We start from the raw sequence: 22,643 nt of genomic DNA on the forward strand, positions 1-22,643 counted from the left end.
ATAGTCAGCTTGTGAGTCCTCTATATCGAGTGACTCAAAAGAGAAACTATTTTGAGTGGGGCCCTGAGCAACAACAGGCATTTGAACAAATCAAACAAGAAATAGCTCGTGCAGTAGCCCTTGGGCCTGTCCGTACTGGACCAGCTGTGCAAAATATACTGTACACTGCAGCTGGGGAGCATGGGCTCACCTGGAGCCTTTGGCAGAAAACCCCAGAAGAAACTCGAGGTCGACCTCTGGGCTTCTGGAGTCGGGGCTATCGAGGACCAGAAGCCAATTACACCCCAACTGAAAAAGAAATACTCACAGCATATGAGGGTGTTCGAGCTGCTTCAGAAGTTGTGGGTACAGAGGCACAGCTCCTCTTGGCACCGCGGCTACCTGTGTTACATTGGATGTTCAAAGAGAAAATTCCCACTACACACCATGCAACTGATGCTACATGGAGTAAGTGGATAGCGTTAATTACACAGCGGGCTCGAATGGGAAAACCCAATCGCCCAGGAATCCTGGAAGAGATTATGGACTGGCCAGAAGGCAGAGATTTCGGAGTGCCAACAGAAGAGGTAACCCGTGCTGAAGAGGCACCACCATACAATGAGTTACCAGAAGACAGAAAGCAGTATGCGTTGTTTACTGACGGATCCTGCCGTGTGATAGGGAGCCATCGGAAATGGAAAGCTGCTGTGTGGAATCCCATACGACGAGTTGTGGAAGCCATGGAAGGGGAAGGTGAGTCGAGTCAGTATGCAGAAGTAAAAGCCATACAACTAGCCCTAGATATCGCCGAAAGAGAAAATTGGCCAGTATTGTATCTTTATACTGACTCATGGATGGTGGCAAATGCTCTGTGGGGGTGGCTGCAGCAATGGAAAGAGAGCAACTGGCAGCGCAGAGGTAAACCTATCTGGGCTGCTACCCTGTGGCAAGATATTGCTGCCCGGCTAGAAAACCTGGATGTTAAAGTACGTCATGTAGATGCCCACATGCCCAAGAGTCGCACTACTGAAGAACATCAGAACAACAAAGAAGTGGATCGAGCTTCAAAAATTGAAGTGGCTCAGGTGGACCTAGACTGGGAACGTAAGGGTGAGCTGTTTGTAGCTCGATGGGCCCATGAAACATCAGGACATCTAGGGAGGGATGCCACTTACAGATGGGCTCGTGATCGAGGGGTGGACTTGACCATTGAGGCCATCACGCAGGTTACCCATGAGTGTGAGACCTGTGCTGCAATCAAGAAAGCCATGAAAGTAAAATCTCCCTGGAATAGGGGGAGATGGCTAGGGTTTCAATATGGTGAGGCCTGGCAAATTGACTATATCGGACCACTCCCAAAAACTCGCCAAGGCAAAAGGTACATACTCACCATGGTAGAAGCAACTACTGGGTGGCTGGAAACATACCCTGTAAACCATGCCACGGCCCGAAACACTATCTTGGGCCTGGAAAGACAAGTATTGTGGCGTCATGGTACACCAGAGAGAATTGAGTCTGACAATGGGAGTCATTTCCGAAACAATCTTGTTACCTCCTGGGCAAAGAGGCATGGTATTGAGTGGGTGTACCACATCCCTTATCACCCACAAGCCTCTGGGAAGGTTGAGAGGTACAATGGACTGTTAAAGACTATGTTACGAGCATTAGGTGCTGGGACGTGGAAACAATGGGACACAAATCTACCAGAGGCCACTTGGCTAGTTAACAATAGGGGGTCTGACAGCCGTGCTGGTCCTGCCGAAACAAACCCCCTACACACTGTGAAAGGAGCTAAAGTTCCTGTAGTGCATATAGGAAGGTGGATGGGGAAGGCAGTGTGGGTTGCTCCTGCCTCGGGAAAAGGCAAACCCACTCGTGGGATTGTCTTCGCCCAAGGACCAGGGTATACCTGGTGGGTCATGCAAAAGAATGGGGATATCAAGTGTGTGCCTCAAGGAGATTTGACATTGAGAGAAAACTAATCTATAATCTAAGTTGTATGTTGTAGGAAGATCCTAGGGGGTGGGCAAAAAGTGAGGAGAGAAACATCACTAGGGCAGCTGACCTAAACCAATCAAAGGGATATTCCATACCATGTGGTGTCACACTCAGCAATAAAAGGTGGAAACAGGAAGAAGAGGGGAGGGGTGGGCTCTCGTTGAGAAGATGTCGGTCCTCCTCTCGAACACCGGCTGCGTGCGTTGAGGCCTTGCTTCAAGGACGTGGTCAATCATCGCTCATTTGTGGGAAGTAGAGAGTAATTTCTTTCCTCTGCACTTCCATATAGCTTTCATTTATTTTGTTTGTTTGTTTTCCTCCCTTTTTCCCCTTTTCCCTTTTACTTCCCCTTAGTTAAATTGTTTAGTTCATGGTAGTCTTTATTTAATTATTATAATTATTTCCCTTTAATTAAATTATCCTTATCTCAACCCGTGAGTTGTTCTTTGCTTTACTTCTCCCCCTCCTCATCTAAAGGAGGGGGAGTGAGAGAGCGGTTGTGGGGTTTAGCTGCCCAGCACGGTAAAACCACCACAGGTTAAGAAGATCTAAACAGCCACCTTAATGAAGTATCTAATTCTTGAGAAAATTTTTAAAAAATCATGAATTTATAGATCATAAAGCATTTTTCTTTTAGGAACTGAAGAGTGCATTTTTCGGATCTTGAATATATATGGATAGCACTTGAGGATGGAGTAGTATGACCACAGCAGCACTGCAGTAAATCAGCACTGCATTGTCAAAATCAGTGTGCCATAGAATCATAGACCAGTTGAGGATGGAAGAGACCTCTGGAGGTCGTCTGGCCAACCCCTGCTCAAACAGGGAAACCCAGAGCAGGGTGACCAGGACCACGTCCAGGTAGCCTTTGAAGATCTTCAAAGAGGGAGACTCCACAACCTCTGGGCAACCTGTCCCAGGGTTTGGTCAACCTCAGAGTAAAAAAGGTGTTTCCTAAACATAACACCTAAAAGGTGTTTCTGCGCTGGTGCGGCCTCACCTCGAGTACTGTGTGCAGTTCTGGGCACCACAGTATAAAAAGGACATGAAACTGTTGGAGAGTGTCCAGAGGAGGGCTACGAAGATGGTGAAAGGCCTGGAGGGGAAGACATAGGAAGAACAGCTGAGGTCACTGGGCCTGTTCAGCCTGGAGAAGAGGAGGCTGAGGGGAGACCTCATCACAGTCTACAACTTCCTCGTAAGGGGGAGTCGAGAGGCAGGACACCTTTTCTCCATTAACACCAGTGACAGGACCCGCGGGAACGGGGTTAAGCTGAGGCAGGGGAAGCTTAGGCTTGACGTCAGGAGGAGGTTCTTCACAGAGAGGGTGGTTGCACACTGGAACAGGCTCCCCAGGGAAGTGGTCATTGCACCGAGCCTGTTTGAATTTAAGAAGAGATTGGACTGTGCACTTAGTCACATGGTCTGAACTTTTGGGTAGACCTGTGCGGTGTCAAGAGTTGGACTTGATGATCCTTAAGGGTCCCTTCCAACTCAGGATATTCTATGATTCTATGATTCTAATGGTCAAATGGAGCTTCCTGTGTTTCAGTTTGCTTCTATTGGCTCTTGCCCTGTCACTAGACAACACTGGAAGGGGACTGCTTCTACCTTCTTTATACTTTGTCTTCAGATACTAAAATATATTGACAAGATGCCCCCGGAGCTGAACAGTCCCAGTTCTCAGCCTTTCTTTACAGGACAGATGCTCCAGTCCCTTCACCATGTTCATGGCCCTTTGCTGGACTCTATAAAGTGGCTCCATATGTAGCAGCTCCATGACTTCACCATTGCCTATGCTTGCCTATCCTCATGTCTTTGAACCAACCAAGCAAACACACATCTAAAACTATTGTCATTAGTGTTCAGATAGCAACCAGGGAATTGGTCCTTTTGGATTCTGTAGGGGTGACTGTTCAATGAAACAGTATGACCTCCAGATGAATTACTATATTCTCATGCTCTCATGTTTGTAGGTACGTGACTATGCAATCTCTTTAGTGACAATGTACATTTTCTGGCTCAATATCAAACATGCACTATAAAAATTCATCCTGCATAGCCCCTTCAAAAATGGAAAGCTGAAAATAGTTTTAAGCCAGGAGAAAGGAAACCTGCAATTCCTCAGGCATTCTGAGCAACAGTATGAGCTGTAATTGAAAACTCCCTCGTGCAATGTGACCTTGTTTGAATTAATTGGTTTTGGAATTAGTGCTCAATAGTTCAGTGAATGTGGAATCCTCTAACATTTACTCATTGCCAAATAGAGTCCTACTGGCTGAGTAAAGTAAAATGCACAAAAGACAATTCCATATTTCTGATCCTTTTCAGTATCATCTCTTCAGTAAGCACAAGTTTAGTAGAGCTACCCAGTGTGAATTGTCTGAAAGGGTGTGCTTATACAACTGATCCAAAAGCTTTGGGTTATGCTACATTTTCTAGAGAAATTAGGTAAGTGCTTGAAATAGAGTGTACTGACAAATTAGGGCCGCTTAGGGCCCTATAGTAACTATATTCCCTGAAATTAGAAGTCCTTAAAATTTCTCTCTGAAAATCCCTGAAGCTGGAGAAGAAGTAATCTTGGACTGATACTTAACATTAGGAGAATAAATTCAGGATTTCTTTATGTGCAATGAGCTAATCCCCATTGTGTTGAAGTCCATAGATAGGTGGAGGTTTTTATTTTTTATTTTTTTATTAAATCACTCATCAAAAAACACTCTTTGTTGTTGCCAAATAACTCGGATTACATGAAAATATGAAATAGTTTTAAGAAACTGATATTGATGCTCCCTTTTATGCATTTACCTTAAAGCTAAAGAACTTAACTTAGGCCACACAGTCAGTTCCTTTTGCTGGAAGAACTACTTCCTACCTGAGTGGAGTACTTCAATTCCTGCATAAAGAATATGCAGGAATATGTACAGTCTCTTCTCTTTAAGCTGTTTTATTTCGCCTATAAAAGCAATATTCACTGAGCAGATATCCCACCTGACAGGAGAATGTCCTGAGGAGCAGACTAGAGCCACAGTGTCTGTCTCAATAAAATGAAAATGCCACCAGGAGAAAGTGAGCATGTCCCTCACATTTGAATCTACAATGACCTGGGGTTTGGAATGTCCACCTGGATGGCCAGAGGTGTGAATTCTAAATTACTCTCTCAACATGTTCTTCTGCTTTGCTACAGAAGATCTTAGCTGCTAGCTCCAATGTCATTCCAACTCAGTACTTCTGCCTTCATGGCAAAACCAAGCAATATCAACAGGAAAAACAGAGTAAACATCCTGAAATATTCTATGATTTAAAGAGGATATCTTATACAGGACTCTATCTACATATAGGGTGTGTAACATAAATAAGGTGACCTTTTCAGGCAAAGTGGAAACAACCAGAGAGTTATTTCCATTTTGATCTTCCACATCTCCTTGTCAGCTATGGTTTCAAAATACAATCCATGCTGTACAAGGGTATTTGAATTCCTTTTCACTGAGACAGGTATTGCAAGTGGGATGAAGTGCTCTGTGGCACTGCTCCCAGCTAGCAGGCTGTTTCTCAACAGGGTTACACAGCCAGCACCCACTCTGCACCCAGCTGGTGATCCAGCTCTGCTACCACAGGTAGCTTGTGCCCCTGCCTTCAGCATCCTGCTGCACTAGCCAGACATTACCTTCCATGCTGACAGAGAAATGCATAATACATCCAGATATACCTGCACAGCAGGGAACTGAGCTGGTATTGCCTGGAAATGCAACCCAGATTTTATGCGCTCCTGAAAAGTGAAGCATTGCTTGCAAGAGCAAGATGTAAGGTGGTAGTAGTTAGGATGACTACTGCACTTTGTGACTTCTCATTCAGGAAATTACATGTTGTCTGTGATGGAGGGACGAGGTGGGAGGCAGACGCAGCTGGAGCTGTATTTTCTCAGCTGTGCATCTGGCAGCTGCAACTGGATACAGTTTAGAGACAGAAAGGATACTCCATCATTCAGGGCTTTTAACATGGAAGTATTTTTTACTGGGTTCATTATCTCTTTACAAAATGAAACAGGATGGATAGAAACGTCCTAACCAAAGAGAAATACGATGAGACTTAGCAGGGGGTCACAATGAGTCTGGTCCAACTTCCAGCATGCCCACAATGCTGGCTGCCTTCATTATATTGGCACTTGTCTCATTCATTTACACCTCAGACAACAGGTAGTTAGTGCCCTATACCTTGTCACATAGTCTTCATCAGAGATGGAAAGCCTGGTTCCACACATAACTCAACTATATGGGTCTGTGCAAAAGTTATGTGTTCATTAGAACCATGGATATTACAGATGAACCACCTGACTTTCTCTGTAAAGTTGTATGCACTTAAGAAGAGCTACTGGTAAACCTTTTTCCATCTATTAGTAAGCCCTCTTAGCAGAGTCCATTAGCAATGTCCCACATAATGTTCATTATGGTTGCAACCTTCCTACCTTTTGCTAGCTGTACATGCATTTAAGGAGATTTTAAGAAAATGTGTGATATAAATACATATTTTAGTTTTATAATTGAATTCATAGATCTAATGTTAACATTTTTATTTTAGATTTACATTTTTAGTTACATTAATTATTTTTTAGCTAAGCCTGCATATTATGACTGGATTGCTTTACAACATTGATAAGACGCAGTCATGACCTATATTACTAAAATTTCAAGGAATAATTAAATTGCAATGCCTGTTAATTTTCTAAGAAATTGCTTTAGTTTCTTTGCCAAGAAGAGTTTGTAACATCAGAAGCTGAAAAGGAATTAATGCAATGCAATTTTCCTAAGAATTCAAAAGCTGAATTGGAATTGAAGGCTGATGCAAAACTTTGACCTTTTTTGACATTTACTTGAAGGAAGTCCGTATAAATGTTAAATATCTGCCAATACCATTTTCATATTTGAGACAACTGCTTCTTTTACAATTTTCAGAGAGGGGTGAAGAAGTAAGAATTTTGAATTATAGTAATAATAGGAAATGAAGCATCTCCTTCTGATGCTACAAGAGCTGAAGAGAGAAATATTGAAGAGTTTACCCCTAGGGTTTTATAAACAAGAACTTACTTGGCAACTGACATTTTCAATTAATAGTGAATCACATAACCCTTACTCTTCTTGTAAATCAGTTAAATATTTCTATTTCAAATATTTATCTTATATAAAGCTAAGGACAGTGGCAGAGAGATAATAATTTGAATACAAAACCACACTCAGATATACAGTCCAGGCTTTGAAAAACAGTTTTGGCTTGGGAATATATCTCAAATCCTTTTTTTTTTTTTTTTAAATAAATAAATCTTTTTTTTCTCCTCAGTGCCAATATCACCTCACCACATCAAAGAAGAAAGATTACATATTTGGGCAAGAAAATATATCTGATAAATCATTCCTGAGATGAGACAGAAGCCATGAGTGAAATGAAGGTTAGAGTTTTCAAAACCTCATTATTTAGCCAGCAGACTGCAAATCAATGCAAAACATTTTTTGTAAGTATGAAAACACTGGGATGCAAACACATTTATTGCCTAATCTACTTATTTTCCCAAACATATTCTATTATTTGGTTTTGTTACTCCAGAGAAAATAATTTTCTGTCAGATGAGAATTTGGGGTTCATCTAGCATATAAACTCAAGACAGCTTAGGTGAAAACCAATTAACTTGGTAGCCAAAAAAATCGGAAAGTGTTCCAATTCAGTACCTGGAGTCAGATACCAAAACAGATATTTAGTACTGTCCCTTGCCTTAGAAGGTCTCTACATGATAATCACACAGTACCATATGACAAAGATGAAACATTAATCTCTGAGGGGGCAGTAAAATCTCATTTTATATCATGACAGCATTTCTATTAAGCAAGGGATAGAAACATCCTTAAAAGTTTGTCACAGCAATCCATAGCTCCTGATTTTAGGCAAAGTTATATGCAGGAATTAAAATACTATCTTTATCCTAAAGATAAAATATTTTATACTACTTATGGAATAGTTATGGAAAACTTCTGTTATTCAGCCTGGGTTTAATTCCTTTTTTAAGATCCCCTGGTCTGTTATACAGCACGTGTGCCAAGCAAATAATTTAAAAAACATTTTTGCATGATACATTTTGAGCTATGTTTTTACCTTCTGTAGATGGACAGCTTGCACTGCAATGTATGTGGCAAGGACAGTACCATAATTAGGAACTGATACTAAGATATTTGGTAACATACATAAAAGTAAGTTTGGATCACTTAGCAAGGAATATGTATTATATGTATTTGTTAATAGATTTCATTTTAGGTATTTCACTGCTATCTGTACAATCTTTTATCTACCAGTACTTTAATTCTAAGTTCTCTATCATATTGATATTCTAAAATGAATAAAGATATCATATTTGCTAAGCAACTAAAGGAAAGCTGCTACAAGAATGTTAAAAGATCCTAAAAATGACTGGTAAAACAATGAATGCTGATGGTTATTGATGAGTATATAATATATATACAGAATCACAGAATGACAGAATTACAGAATCACAGAATCACAGAACTGTAGGGGTTGGAAGGGACCTCGAAAGATCATCGGCTCCAACCCCCCTGCCAAAGCAGGTTCCTCAGAGCAGGCTGCCCAGGCAGGCATCCAGACAGGCCTTGAATATCTCCAGAGAAAGAAACTCCACAACCTCCCTAGGCAGCCTGTTCCAATGCTCCGTCACCCTCACCGTGAAGAAGTTCTTTTGCATGTCAGTGCGGAACTTCCTGTGCTCTAACTTGCAGCCATTGCCCCTTGTCCTATCCCCACAAACCACTGAGAAGAGGTTGGCTACATCCTGCTGTCCCCTACCCCTCAGATATTTATATACACTGAGGAGATCCCCTCTCAGTCTTTTCTTCTCCAGGCTGAACAGACCCAGGTCTCTCAGCCTTTCTTCATAGGGAAGATGCTCCAGGCCCCGTACCATCTTTGTGGCCCTCCGCTGGACTCTTTCCAGGAGATCCCTGTCTTTCTTGTACCGGGGAGCCCAGAACTGGACACAGGACTCCAGGTGAGGCTTGACCAGGGCAGAGCAGAGGGGGAGGATCACCTCCCTTGACCTGCTGGCTACTCTCCTTTTAATGCACGCCAGGATCCCATTAGCCATCTTGGCCACGAGGGCACAGTGCTGGCTCATGGTCAACCTGTCGTCCACCAGGACCCCCAGGTCCTTCTCCTCAGAGCTCCTCTCCAGCAGGTCATCCCCCAGCCTGTACTGATACTTCGGGTTGTTCCTTCCCAGGTGCAGGACTCTACACTTGCTCTTATTAAATCTCATTTGGTTTCTTCCTGTCCATCTCTCTAACTGGTCCAGGTCTCGCTGAATGGCAGCACAGCCTTCTGGCATGTCAGTCACTCCTCCCAGCTTTGTGTCATTGGTGTACTTGCTGAGGGCAGACACTATTCCCTCATCAAGGTTGTCAATGAAGATGTTGAACAAGACCAGACCCAGCACCGACCCCTGGGGAACACTGCTAGTCACAGGCCTCCAGCCAGACTCTGCTTCTTCGATCACCACCCTCTGAGCTGAGCCAGTCAGCCAGTTCTCAACCCGCCTTGATGTCCTCTCATCTATCCCACACCTTCTTCTCTTCCAATTGCTTGGAGATAGCATCCAGAACAAGCTGCTCCAATACCTTTCCAGGGACAGAGATGAGACTGACTGGCCTGTAGTTTCCCAGATCCTCCTTCCTGCCCTTCTTAAAGACCGGAGTGACATTGGCTATCCTCCAGTCTTCAGGCACCTCACCTGTTCTCCAAGACCTTTCAAAGAGAGAGGTTCGGCAATCATATCTGCCACCTCCCTTAGCACACGTGGATGCATCCCATTGGGACCCATGGATTTGTGTGCGTTGAGCCCACTCAGATGCTCCCAAACCACTCCCAAATCCACCAGGGGGGAGCCCTCCATTTCCCAGACCCTTTGTCCTGTTGCCAGGGGCAAGGAGTCCCGGGGGAGTGTTCTTGAAGCAAAGACTGAAGCAAAGAAAGCATTCAGTATCTCTGCCTTCTCAGTGTCTCCTGTGACCAGAACACCTACTTGTCCTTCACCCTCACTATGTCCTTTAACTTCACTATATACTTAATAGCAAAAGCATGAAGATTGCCAGTGTTCATGATTCAGTATATTGATACAACTGGTTATGCCTTTTCTAAAGTAAGCAATTAATTTCTTGTTAAGTTAATTGCCTTAAAGTGTTCAGACCAAATATTTACAATATTCTTTCATTTTCTTTTGGTACTTTAAGAACCTAAATTAAAGTCCTTGCAATTGATCCCACTTAGATTTGTTGATAGATATCAATACCTAAATTATACTATTTGTGATTGAAAACCTGAATGCAGAGGAAAGAGAGGTCAAATTATGGCTATGCTGAAATCCATCTCTATTATATTATGTATACCGTATTCTCCTCAGACGGAGCTGCAGCCACAACGTATTCTTAGTATTAAAAACCTAAGAATACTTTTATCAGATATTATCACTGCACAGGAAATTGTTTCCAGTGTCAAACACCCTTTTACAAAACAAGACTACACATTGTCACATGCAGAACAGTGGAAGGATCAGTGTAGATTTGCTTACCTGTGGTTGACCTGATTGTTGAGGTGATGTTGGAAGATGCCATCGCAGGTATACATTCATCATCTTGGGAATAGCCTGCCTGAATGGCACGCAAGTAACTGTGGCTTCTTGTTCGGAAACATCCAGGGAGGTCAAGGGCATCCATTGCCTGAGCTTCAACTTCACTAAACACTGATTCACACACCGATTCAAATTGCCCATTAACCTCTGCTTCACTCATCTGAATAAACAACAACAATGCATTTGATTTTTGACTTGCTTTTTTTTGTGATCATCACGGCCTCAACATCTCAAATGGACACCTGTACATTGATGAAGAACTGTTTTAGCAAATAGTTAAAATTTAGTAATCCCTTCTGATCACATTCACATTTTTTTTAAACTTACATCAGCTGTTTTTATGTATATAGTAAGTACATTACACATGCCATATAATTAATTGTACAATTAATATTTTTGGCCTATTCAGAAGATTATAAATACATGATTTAGTGGTAGCCAACCAATCTGAGGTCACTATGTGCAGAAATACATGTTCTGCCTGCACCAGAGAACATAAATTATTTACACTAATATTAGTCCCCAAAAGGTGAGGGTGGATTGCTTGGGCTCCTCACTAATCAACAAGGTTAGGACTTGTGTGGACATTCAACCTGTGCAGCTGTTTGTTTTCTTCATCTCATTACAAAAGAGCTCAGGGAAGTATCTCATACTTGGCCCTGAGAGTTCAAAGGAGGTGATGCTTCTGAAAGGTTTGAGAGGTATTGCATCTAAAGTTGTGCTCAGTGAAGCAAGTGAAAGAATAACTATTCTTTGAAATAGTGTGAAAAGTGGCCAGATGAGAAAGTAACACTTGGACCACCTTCAGATGAGAAGTGTCCTACACTAAACCTTTATTTCTTGGTTAACTGTGAGCCATTCTACTACTGTGTAAAAAACGAGGTTCCGCCACTACTTCTGCCTTTCCTTCAGCAGCATTATTTTAAGTCTGACACTTCCACCACCATGTTTGCTGCCTGTCAGAGCACACTAGATGTGCTGTGACACCACCTACCAGGTTGTCCCTTTGGGAGGTTTCAGCACCACTCTCCAGCTCCTCTCAGGGCTTGGACAGAAGCCAATGTCTACCTGCTGACCCTGCAGGTTGGGCGTGAGACAAAACTGTACATTTTGAAGAAGCTTTTGTGATTAAGAGTGTTTAGACAGGCTGGCTTGGATTAGGGAATGTCTTTGCAGGAAACTGAATTGCAGTTGTGAAATGAGTGCCTAAATTCTACCTAGACCATTTTTAACAGGTCAGTCCTGACTATCTGTAATAAACATAATTCAAAATTATCTTTATCCAAAACCAGATAGGAAGCATTTAAACACTGGACAGACAAATACATGACCTCCTGATAACTGCTCCTGATAAAAATTCTTTAAAAAGAGAGTGCCAGAAATCAGGATCAGTATAAATACCAAGTGAAATTAGTAGTGCCACTAAACAGCGCATCCAGTTGATTTTACTTTTCCTATATGGGTGCTAAGTGCATTTTTCATTATTACTGTTCCTAGCACATTATTCATTATGTAAATAGAGTTAGTGCAAATGTTTCAAATGTTTTAGGATTTTGATTAAGTAAATGGAAATTTCATACAGAACTTCTGATGATAATGAATAACTGATATTTTAATTTCATGTAAGACACTTTGGCTACTAAATCTTCTCAGAAAGGAATTACATTACTCTTCATAAAATTTGCTTCTAATAAAGTTAAATAGATTAATGCAATCTCAAAAATATTTAAAAAGAAATCTTACTCAGAAATATTTTGCATATATCATTGATCAGGAAATTTATGGTAATGTAGTCCATAAATACAGTAAGTCCTAACCACTTCTTTCAAACTAAGGTCACTGACAGTAGAAAAATAAAAGTTTTAGAACTTAAATTAGAAATATAAACTATGGAATCCAGCATCTTTCTTGACTGGATCTTTGGTAAAGAGTGAAAAAAAAAGCATCTCATGAAAAAAAGACATTAAAAATATCAAAAATCATACAAACCAGTATTATGTAGATGGGACAGGAAGGTGATGGTATCATAGAAAAATAACAGGAGACAGCAAAGGTTCAGAATGTATTATTTTAATACATTTACTTCATATAGTATCTACCAAATGCAGTTATTACTGATCTGGAAACAACTGGAAAGTGAGGTAGAAAGTATGTGGTTGAAATGAAATTATGTGGATTATTGAAGACTGAAAGTAAGGAATTATATCCAGCAGGACTTAATTAATCTGGCCAATTGAGCAATCTAACTGCAAATGAACTCTATTGTGGACATCTTTGCAGGTAATGTGCATTGGAATGAAGAATTTGAACCACTGCTGAAACCAGTTGGTCATTAAGGATAGCTCAGTGAACATTTCCATGCATAGAGATGGTCAAAAAGGCAGAAGGTGTTAGACTAGTTCTATATTATAGCATTATCTTTGACAGCCAACAGCACTTGCTTTGAATGCTTTGTATGCAGGATCTATTTCTTTACAAATGTTCTCAAAAACACAGTAATGAAAATGGAAAATAAGCAAGCCAGCGTAATGAAAACCAAGGCACGAAAATGCTGGGGACAGATTTCACAAGGAAGCTTATGAAAAATAATAAAAGTTTTGGAAAATGACTGTCTGTTTCTAATTCTGATGTGTGCTATACAAGATTATAGTTAGATTTGTCCCACAAAAATAAAGGAACTTGACTGAGGGGCATTTGTCAGGCAAGTAGTATGCCTGACAAAAGCTCTACAGTCAGTGAAGACCGACAAGCACTTCCAGAGGGCTCTCAGCTCACTTAGGGTGTGCATCGTCCTGGAAGAAACTCTTTCACTCCATTAACTACAGAGGAAGTGCTAGTTGTTGCCTCAGTTAAAAGCCTCAAGTTAGATGAGCTGAATCCAGGCCTGAATACCCACGCAGTACAAATTGAATGTAAATGAATACAAAATGCTTAAGAAGATTTTTTTTTTAAATCATAAGCATTGCATATATTAGCTACTATATCCTTAGGTGCCCCACTGAATGCTCAAAGGAAAATAAAGTACACGTCTGAGAAGAGAGGAGGGTCCTGATGTCATGAAGCAACACAGGGAAAAAGTGTTATGACAAATGAACATTAGAAATGTTGGAAATTTTGTGTAAAGTCCTCTGTTAAACAGAATATACACATACTTCATAAGGCTGTTTGTTCTTCAGGCCTGATTCAACATGACTTAGTACTAAATAACAAATATAAAACCCGCAGGATGTAAAAATGGCTCTTTTAAGATGTTCCTGTACACAGAATAGTTGATGGGACTCATTCTTTCACTCGAGAAGAGTGAAGGGATTGATTTCAGAGATATCTTAAGCTTGCAACCCACATTTTCTGAATAAGAATACATCTTTCCAGAGGATAACTATTGTAGAGTTTGCTACCCTGTGCTTGATCTGAACCTTCTTAATGTTTAAATATTTAATATAGACTGAAAATAAAAATACCAGTACTTACATTTTTTTCTGGAAATAAAAAAAAAAAAAGAAAAATATTGTCTGTTACGGTGTCCCTGTGCTTCTAGCATTCAATATTTTTCTTTAAATTGTGAACAAAGGTAAAATTCTTTAGAATTGAATTACTTTGACAATTCACATCCTCAGTTTGATATTAGTTAAAATGAACAAACAAACAAACAAACAAATCCCATCCACTTGTAACAACACTTGCATCTGTGATTAACCCATAAGAAAAGTTGTAACAAGAATTTCCCACCTGACTAACACAGCTGGCCTGACTGAGTGTGCTCACTGCTCTCATATAGCTCTGATTCCTTGAGCGAAACTTTGGGGAATTGTAGTTTGCAGAGGGATCCAGGTTGTGACCCCCAGGCACGTCACTTGCAGTTTGAAGGTAGCTCTGACTACAAAGGAAAGAGGAAGAAAAAAGGAAAGGGTGTAAAACTATAGATGGAATCAATTAGGACACTAAAGACAGTAATTCGCTGAGACTCACAAATCCATTCCCCAGGGTCAAAAATCTTTCTCGGTATAGAACAGCATAGATCTCATGTAGTCAAGCGCCTTAACACAAGCAGAGAATCTGTTTGCAGTTCTGCCACCTGGATGCTATGAAATTTTAAATACCTTTACCGTGTTTAAACATCATCAATCCTCCTGATTATTAATGTTGAACTTTCCCAAAAGAGAATGTCTAGGTCAACAGGAACAAGAGGCATAAACCAAAGTAACCCAAAATGTCTCTTCATAGATAAAATCTGTTACTTGTCATCTGTTCTTCATCAAGGTGTTAGGCATCAAGAGACCTTTTATTTTCAAAGGATTGATATATTTTAGCAAAAGATCAAAATACTGTGTTCAGTTAAAAAGAAAAAAAATAAGAAAAAAAAAGATTAATAAGGTACTTCTGCACAAAGCTTTAGAAATGCTTTTCTTACATCTCCCAGTTTAGAGGACTGGGACCATAACACAATGCTGAGCCCCCTTCACTGTGCTTTCACTACAGGGGTATGTTAGTCATATGTCTTATGCCATATATCTTGATCATTTATCATTCCAGGAAAATAGAGGAAGCTTGGGAAAATAACTGTGCTTTATTTTGAATGCAGAATTTAAAAAAAAAAAAAAAAAAAAAAGATGTGTATGAGGTCTACCAGAGTTCTCAGAAAGTCTGAAAAAAATATTTTAGGAGTCTTGTGTTGTTCCTCCCTAAACACGAGTGCACAAATTAAAGAATATTTCAGGAGTTTGGAGTTTGTTGGAATTTCATGTGGTAAAGAGGCACTTCTTTAATTTATTCCTTTAAGGTAGCTTTAACAGAAATGCAGTTTCTGTGAAAAATGGATTTGCACCAGTTAAATGCCTATCAGTATTGGCAATACAGTTATTTCAGGCCAAGTTGGCAGCTACCCAGTGCAGCAGTGGCTGTGATGTGTGCCAGGGCACGTTCCCCCTGAAAGGGAAAGTTTCCTCTCTGGAAGGACAAGACCACTCAGCAAGTGAGAAAGCAACAATTTTCATTTCTGGTGTGAAGAGCGTAACAAACCATGACTTTGCTTCTTATATTTAAGAAACATCAAGCATGACCACAGGCCAGTGCTTGAGGAAGGAATCATCAGCCTTCGTTGCTAAGTGGGCACAAACCTGAGCTTGGGCTGGGCTGGAAGCAGTCCATGGGAGCACTCAGGGAGGAATCTCAGGCCCTTTAACATGGTGCTGACTAAAGGACCAAGTAGCGTTGAGCTCCATGTGTGACCACCTTCTTTGATATCAGGCATGTAAGACAACCCAATATCCCCCACATCTCTAGCTGCAAGAGCAGATGGGATTATAGACCCCCTGATCTTACACTTGGGAGATCTGTTCTCAAGCACTTCCATGTGTTATCCCTGCCATGGTCATTTCAGGGTCAACACAGACATAGCTTTACTTCCTCAGTGCTTCAGCTAGCCTATGTGTTTCTCTAAAATGGGCTGCCTTTTATTTCTTCTTCTTCTTCTTCTTCAAAGAAAAAAAAAAAAAAGACATTAATTTAATGATTTTTTTTCTTTTTTTTTTTTTTTTTAATTTAAATTCTTAAGAAATCCCCCTGGAGGCGACACAATTTTTACTTCCTGTAACCTCAAGACACATTATAACAAAACTATGCTATAACTGCTAAAACCAAAATGAAAATGTATGAGATTGATGCATGCCTCTGAACATAGGTTAATTAAATCATTACTGTCAAAATGATTTGCAGATTAAGATATCTCACTGATAGTGGGTCTAATTTGGTGTTAAGTGATGAAAACAAGAACTGTAGCAGCATTTTTTTGTTCCCATAGGTATGAAGACAAATATAATAGATGAGGCAAAGTGATGTAGAGCCTCCCTATCTATATTTAGTTTCTCTATGTAACTAAACCTCCTTTCTTCTACAGGGAGCAGGCTGATGATTGTCACCCACTTTGTATCATCCTAAATCTTTGCATGTGCTTTACTAAATCTGTCTAGTATTCCTAATTCAGTATTTTTCAAAATAGTTAGATGAGTCGCTTCTGGACCCTCTGCTTGCCATCAGGTGGCAAAAACTTGGATTCTGAGTTCAGAAGCAGTTTGTGAAAGAGGTAATTGAGGTTTCTAAATTAAAACATGGGCCACATTAAGAAAAGAAAAAGTCAAGAGAATTAAATTATAAATAAATAATTATTTTATAAACTGCTTAGAAATTAATTAAACTGGCTCCTTTGCTAAGCAATGCTCAACAACATAACATTTCATTATGGAGATACGGGTTCCTTCTGAGGTATTGCTATCATTAAATACAACCAACAATTTATACAGAAATAATTTATTAAAGGAAGAAGCCCATGGTACTGCTAAACTGCTGAATTTTGATGGATGAGTTTGGACATCACCTGATAGTTAAATCATTTTTCACTTATCAGAGGTAGGAAATTTATTCAAAGGACTGTAGCAAAATAAAAGAAATGTTACACATATTAGGCTGTAAAAGCAATTTCACATCCATTCAATTAATACTTTGAACTCTTTTCTGATAAAAAGAAATGATTAGTTTTCACTTCTAAGATATACACTCAAATTAATCCTCTAGGATAAATGTCTCAATACATGGCAAAAATTATGATTGTGCTATAACCATGATCCAGAATCAAAATGTTATTCATTCAAAAGTTACAGAAAGTTGCCTTCAAATATCATTATCCATTGTTCAAGGAACTTTCATTCTTGTCAATAATGCTACAAATACACACCGCATGTGTCTGAAGCAGCTGAACAGCAGCTGAACAACTTCAGCATGTAGTGCTGGGGGGATTTCAGGCATTCCCTCTGTGGTCTTTACCACAGCACTTTGCAGAACTCACTTTGTCACTTTGTGTAGTGCTGAGTCTATGCTTTGTCATCACTGAGTTCAGATGCTGATGAACACCCAGGACAGTTTGCGGCTTGTTTCCTGAGGCCTGTGTCATGACTCTATGACTAACATTACTGTAAACTGCAATTACAGCACACAGTACTGTGCTGTGACTTACGTAACAACTGGATGTTCTGCAGAAGACACATATTTTGGTCATTTGGTTAAAAGGTATGTATAATAGTAAAACAACATGGTTTCATTTTTAGGACACCCTGAAATTCCTGATCTAGTGACTGATGTGGTCTTACACCTCATATCTATACCAAAGTCCAAGCAAATTAAACAAACTCCCTAGCTTCTCCCAACAAATTCAGATTGCTGGATAGCAGTACTTGACAGTGTAGGCAAACCAGTCAGAAAGAGATCTCTGTCACCCTATTTCTTTTGTTTTGTTTGCCTGTATAACATTTTTAATGAGCGATTGATATCATATACTTAATATTTTTTTTCACAAAAATAAATAAATAAATAAATAAATGAATAAATAATAAACCTAATAACTAATAAATAAACAATAAATAAATAATAATGACAATAAATAATTAATATATAATGAATGCAATAATATAAATAAAATAATAAATAAATAAATAAATAAATAAATAAATAAATAATAATAAACCTAATAACTTTTTTACAGAAGTATGAACATGATGTAATCAATGCAGCAAATGTGGCAGACTTGCCATGACCACTACTTGATCTACTCACGTACATTCAAAATAGTGATCACTCCCCAGAATACCTGTTTTCTGCCAGATATTCAGCTACCAGTGAACCCTGGGTTGAGGAAGTACCAAACATGAATTAACATCTTCCTAGGCCTGTAAAAGTTGCAGCAAGAAAGTTGCTTTCTGACTCTGAAAGGGCTTATCATCAGGTTTATGAAGAGAGCATTGGATATATAGAAAATCCATTTTCTATCGAATTTATTTCTGGAATCATAATATTCTAGAATCACACCTTTATATTTGATTATTCCTGCATTTGTCAAAAAATCTAAGAATGAATGGGAACATTAAAGAAGGTACAATCACCTCTGTTTAAATCAGTACCTTCAATTCAGAAGTATCATTCTGGGACAAAAAGATAAAATTTGTAAAAAGAATTCATCTTGGGCACTGAAAAGGCAGGTGCATTAGGATTAGCAAGGTAGTATAAGTTATCAAAACCTATTTTATCAAGAGATTTACATTTCAATGGATATTCATTTCTCTATCTGGATCTATCTTAACTATGTCTTTGTAGGTACATGAAATAACTCATCGACCAGAATCTAATGATTAAGCTTAGCTAGCAGTGCCATTGTACAGCAGCTGCGAGTCATACTGCGTCTCTGTGGATCCCTGCTGAAGTCAATAGAGCTCTGCATGAGGGCACAGATGTGCCTGCGTGCAGTCCATTGGAAAACTCGAAGTATAGACATTAAGTCTGATTCTCCCTTTGGAATAGCACAGCTAGTCTGGTTCTTTGAAAAACTGAAAGTACACATAAATCTGGAGAATTTAGTGCAGAATTTCTTTTCTAATCTCTGCTATACAACAGCCTCCTTTTTGATCAGTGATAGATATGAGAATTTGGGCCAAATTAAATTTTTAAGAGGCCTATATATTTCATCATTGACCCATAGCCTTTTTTAAAAAGGTGTCTGAAAGATATCGAACATTTGATTTATTACAAGAATATGGTAGGAAAGAGGTGGAGACTGCTGTTTCCCTCCTTATGAAATGTCCACTAATCACTGGAAGGAGAGAACCCAGTAAGTAGGGATTTTGTACAATATGAACCGGAACAGAATGAGAGGAAATAATTCAGTACAATTAAAAAGCCTTATAGTTTTATACCTCTTTGCAAAGATACAGAGGATGTGGGCTTGATCAAACCTGTACTCCAAAACTTGCAACATGTGGATGTAATAAAAGTCTGTTGTGGGAAATCTAAACTCAGAGCTATTGTCTGTAAGAGGTGACAGATGTGCACATATACCTAATCCTACAGGTCTTGTCCCAGCATCCTATTTTGAGCTTGCCCTAGAGATTAGGCAGCAAACTGGTCAGCAACAACAAAACTCAGGCAGATGCTACAATGAAAACCTAAAGGCATTTAAAACATCATGTAGCAGTTCAGTAAAGGGGTCTGAGGATGTAAGCAGAACTTAAATGTTGGATGTGTGTTCCTAAATCCCATTATGGTATGAAATATTCAGGATTTTTTTTTTCAGGAAACCATTTCACTTTGTTTATTTTTTATTTGCTTTTTGTACACATATGTGTACACATGCATGAAATCATAATTAGGCAAAAAAAATGCAAACTACAGACTATCAGGATTCAGTAAAGCATCTGAGCATGAGCTTAAGTTAAACTCACATGTAAGTCCATGGAAGCCAATAGGCCTTAAGCAAATAAGTGACTTTTTCATGCTGATGTTTAGGATATTAATGAGACTACATCATTTCTGAAACAAAACAAAACAACAAACAAAAATGCTGTAGATTTGAGAGAAAAGGAAATATATAAAATTTCTGCCTTTTAACAAAAAGCACCTTATTTTCCAAATCCTTGACTAAAGCAGAGAAGTGTTTCTACACACACACTTGATAGTTTATTTTTACTAAAAATTATACAAATGAAAAAAGCTGTTCTTGAATCAGTTTTTTTTTTCAAATGAAAATAAAAGTAACATATTTGTTGAAAGAAGGGATGGATAAGCACCCTTCTATAAAAACAAAACAAAATGAAATACCAGGAACATATTTTCTTTTGGGTCTGAGTACTTATTCTTGTGAGACTGACCTGAATCTTACTGTATTTTCACCATAATCCATCACATAATTGCATTCTCCTGACAAAAACCCGATTTATTCCTGAGAATACTCAGCACTTTGTTCAGACCCTTTCTGTTCCTAATCCAGGGAAATAGGTTTCAGCTCTACAACATAAAGCTGGTATCCACTACAATAAGGCAGGAGATCTGGTTCAATTACTCCCTGGGTTTCAAGCAAACACTGGTGAAAGGCAACTGTGCTACTTCTAAGAGAACAACGTGTCTTACACTGCTTAAGAGAATTTCCTATTATTCTGCAGAGGAAGAAAGGGTAGGGACCTTCTTCTAACCCCATAAAAGATGCCTCCTAGGTAGCCAGATGACTAGTTGCCCTTCATCAGCATTCCCTCTTAACCCTGTGGACTAATCTAATCCAGATCTTATTGACTGTGGCAGAGAACACTATTGCTGTGCCAGTGGCCCACTGATTGCATTATTAGTTGATAAGGCTTTGTAATTAGGCCTCAAACTCTCCTCAGTAAATCTCCAATTTCACCCCTCAGAGACTCTGAGTAGATGCTACTACACTACAGGGCCTCAGAAAGCTGCTAATGAAGTGTGTAATGAGGCTTTTTAGAGTCAGAAGATTGAGGAAAAACACAAAGATAAATAAAAAGCATATAAAAGATGAGGATTACTTTTCTAGTGATTTTTCTCATCTCTTCTTTTCAAAACATACCTCAGGAACTGCTTCTAAGCCATTCCTACTTTAAAATGCAGAAGAGGATTTAAGGGTAAATTGAAGTTTACCTTTAACAATTAAAAGAAAGAGGCTTGCAGCAGTGGTTTGCAGCAATGGATACCATAGAAATATTACGTTTTTCTAGCAAGGAAGCTGTACTTAAACTCTCAATCTGTGAAGACTTTTGCAGCACCCCAGCTTCTCCACATGTGAACACTTATCTACAGCCTGCAATATCAAGATGCTTCTCCATGCATCTACCGAACAGTATTTCGCTAGGAGAAATCCCCACAAATCTGTCCATCACTGGAGGGCATGGCATTGGCACTGTCCTGGGCAAAGAGAAATGACATATTGCAGATGATACTAAGTTAGGTGTGTGTGTCGATCTGCTCGAGGGTAGGAAGGCTCTGCAGGAGGATCTGGATAGGCTGGACTGATGGGCTGAGGTCAACTGTATGAAGTTCAACAAGGCCAAGTGTCGGGTCCTGCACCTGGGGTGCAACAACCCCAAGCAGAGCTACAGGCTGGGAGATGAGTGGTTGGAGAGCTGCCAGGCAGAGAAGGACCTGGGAGTATTGGTGGATAGTCGGCTGAATATGAGCCAGCAGTGTGCTCAGGTGGCCAGGAAGGCCAACAGCATCCTGGCTTGCATAAGAAGCAGTGTGGCCAGCAGATCTAGGGAAGTGATCGTCCCCCTGTACTTGGCTCTGATGAGGCCACACCTTGAGTACTGTGTTCAGTTTTGGGCCCCTCGCTACAAGAAGGACATCGAGGTGCTCGAGCGAGTCCAGAGAAGGGCGACGAAGTTGGTGAGGGGTCTGGAGAACAAGTCTTACGAGGAGAGGCTGAGGGAGCTGGGCTTGTTCATCCTAGAGAAGAGGAGGCTCAGGGGTGACCTTATTGCTCTCTATAAGTACATTAAAGGAGGCTGTAGTGAGGTGGGGGTTGGTCTGTTCTCCTATGTGCCTGGTGACAGGATGAGGGGGAACGGGATGAAGTTGCACCAGGGGTGTTTTAGGTTGGATATTAGGAAGAACTTCTTTACCGAAAGGGTTGTTAGACATTGGAACAGGCTGCCCAGGGAAGTGGTGGAGTCACCATCCCCGGAGGTCTTTAAAAGACGTTTAGATGTTGAACTTAGTGATATGGTTTAGTGGAGGACTTGTTAGTGTTAGGTCAGAGTTGGACTTGATGATCTTGAGGTCTCTTCCAACCTAGACAATTCTGTGATTCTGTGAAAGGACAGAGGCTTGGTGTAATGCAGAGCTTCCAAACTTCTTTTGTTTTCACTTTCTTATGTTGTGCGTGTGCTGTAGTTAGCACAAATGGTTACAAGTGGTATGACCTTTATATTTCTTTTTGACAGAGATTTCCCACATGTCCTAGAGGTGTTCCATGTTTCCTGCTGAGCCAAGGGTTCTGGCAGATAAGCGCTGTCAGATCTTGTTGCAGTTTAACCCCCTTTCTGTGAACTTTGACAATATTTTTGTTTCCAAAAGAGAGTCTACAGAACAGAACATATGGACCTGCTTTGGGCCATAGTCCAGATATTCTTTAAGTCAGAATAAATCATTATGACCA

General features: G+C 39.9%; 1 protein-coding gene across 22 annotated transcripts in view; it reads right to left on the reverse strand.

Annotated features, from left to right (window-relative positions):
• DLGAP2 (DLG associated protein 2) overlaps positions 1 to 22,643 on the reverse strand; it is a 478,278-nt gene that overhangs the window by 52,877 nt on the left and 402,758 nt on the right. For all 22 annotated transcript variants that reach the window (XM_084515980.1, XM_084515993.1, XM_084515997.1 and 19 more), the window contains 2 exons: positions 14,387 to 14,534; positions 10,598 to 10,817 (listed from right to left, as the gene is read on the reverse strand). In XM_084515980.1, the coding sequence (XP_084372106.1) occupies positions 10,598 to 10,817; positions 14,387 to 14,534 (368 nt within the window). The remainder of the gene's footprint in view (positions 1 to 10,597; positions 10,818 to 14,386; positions 14,535 to 22,643) is intronic.

The sequence above is a fragment of the Aythya ferina genome (genome assembly GCF_964211825.1).
Source record: "Aythya ferina genome assembly, chromosome: 3".
Taxonomy (NCBI): Eukaryota; Metazoa; Chordata; class Aves; order Anseriformes; family Anatidae; genus Aythya; species Aythya ferina.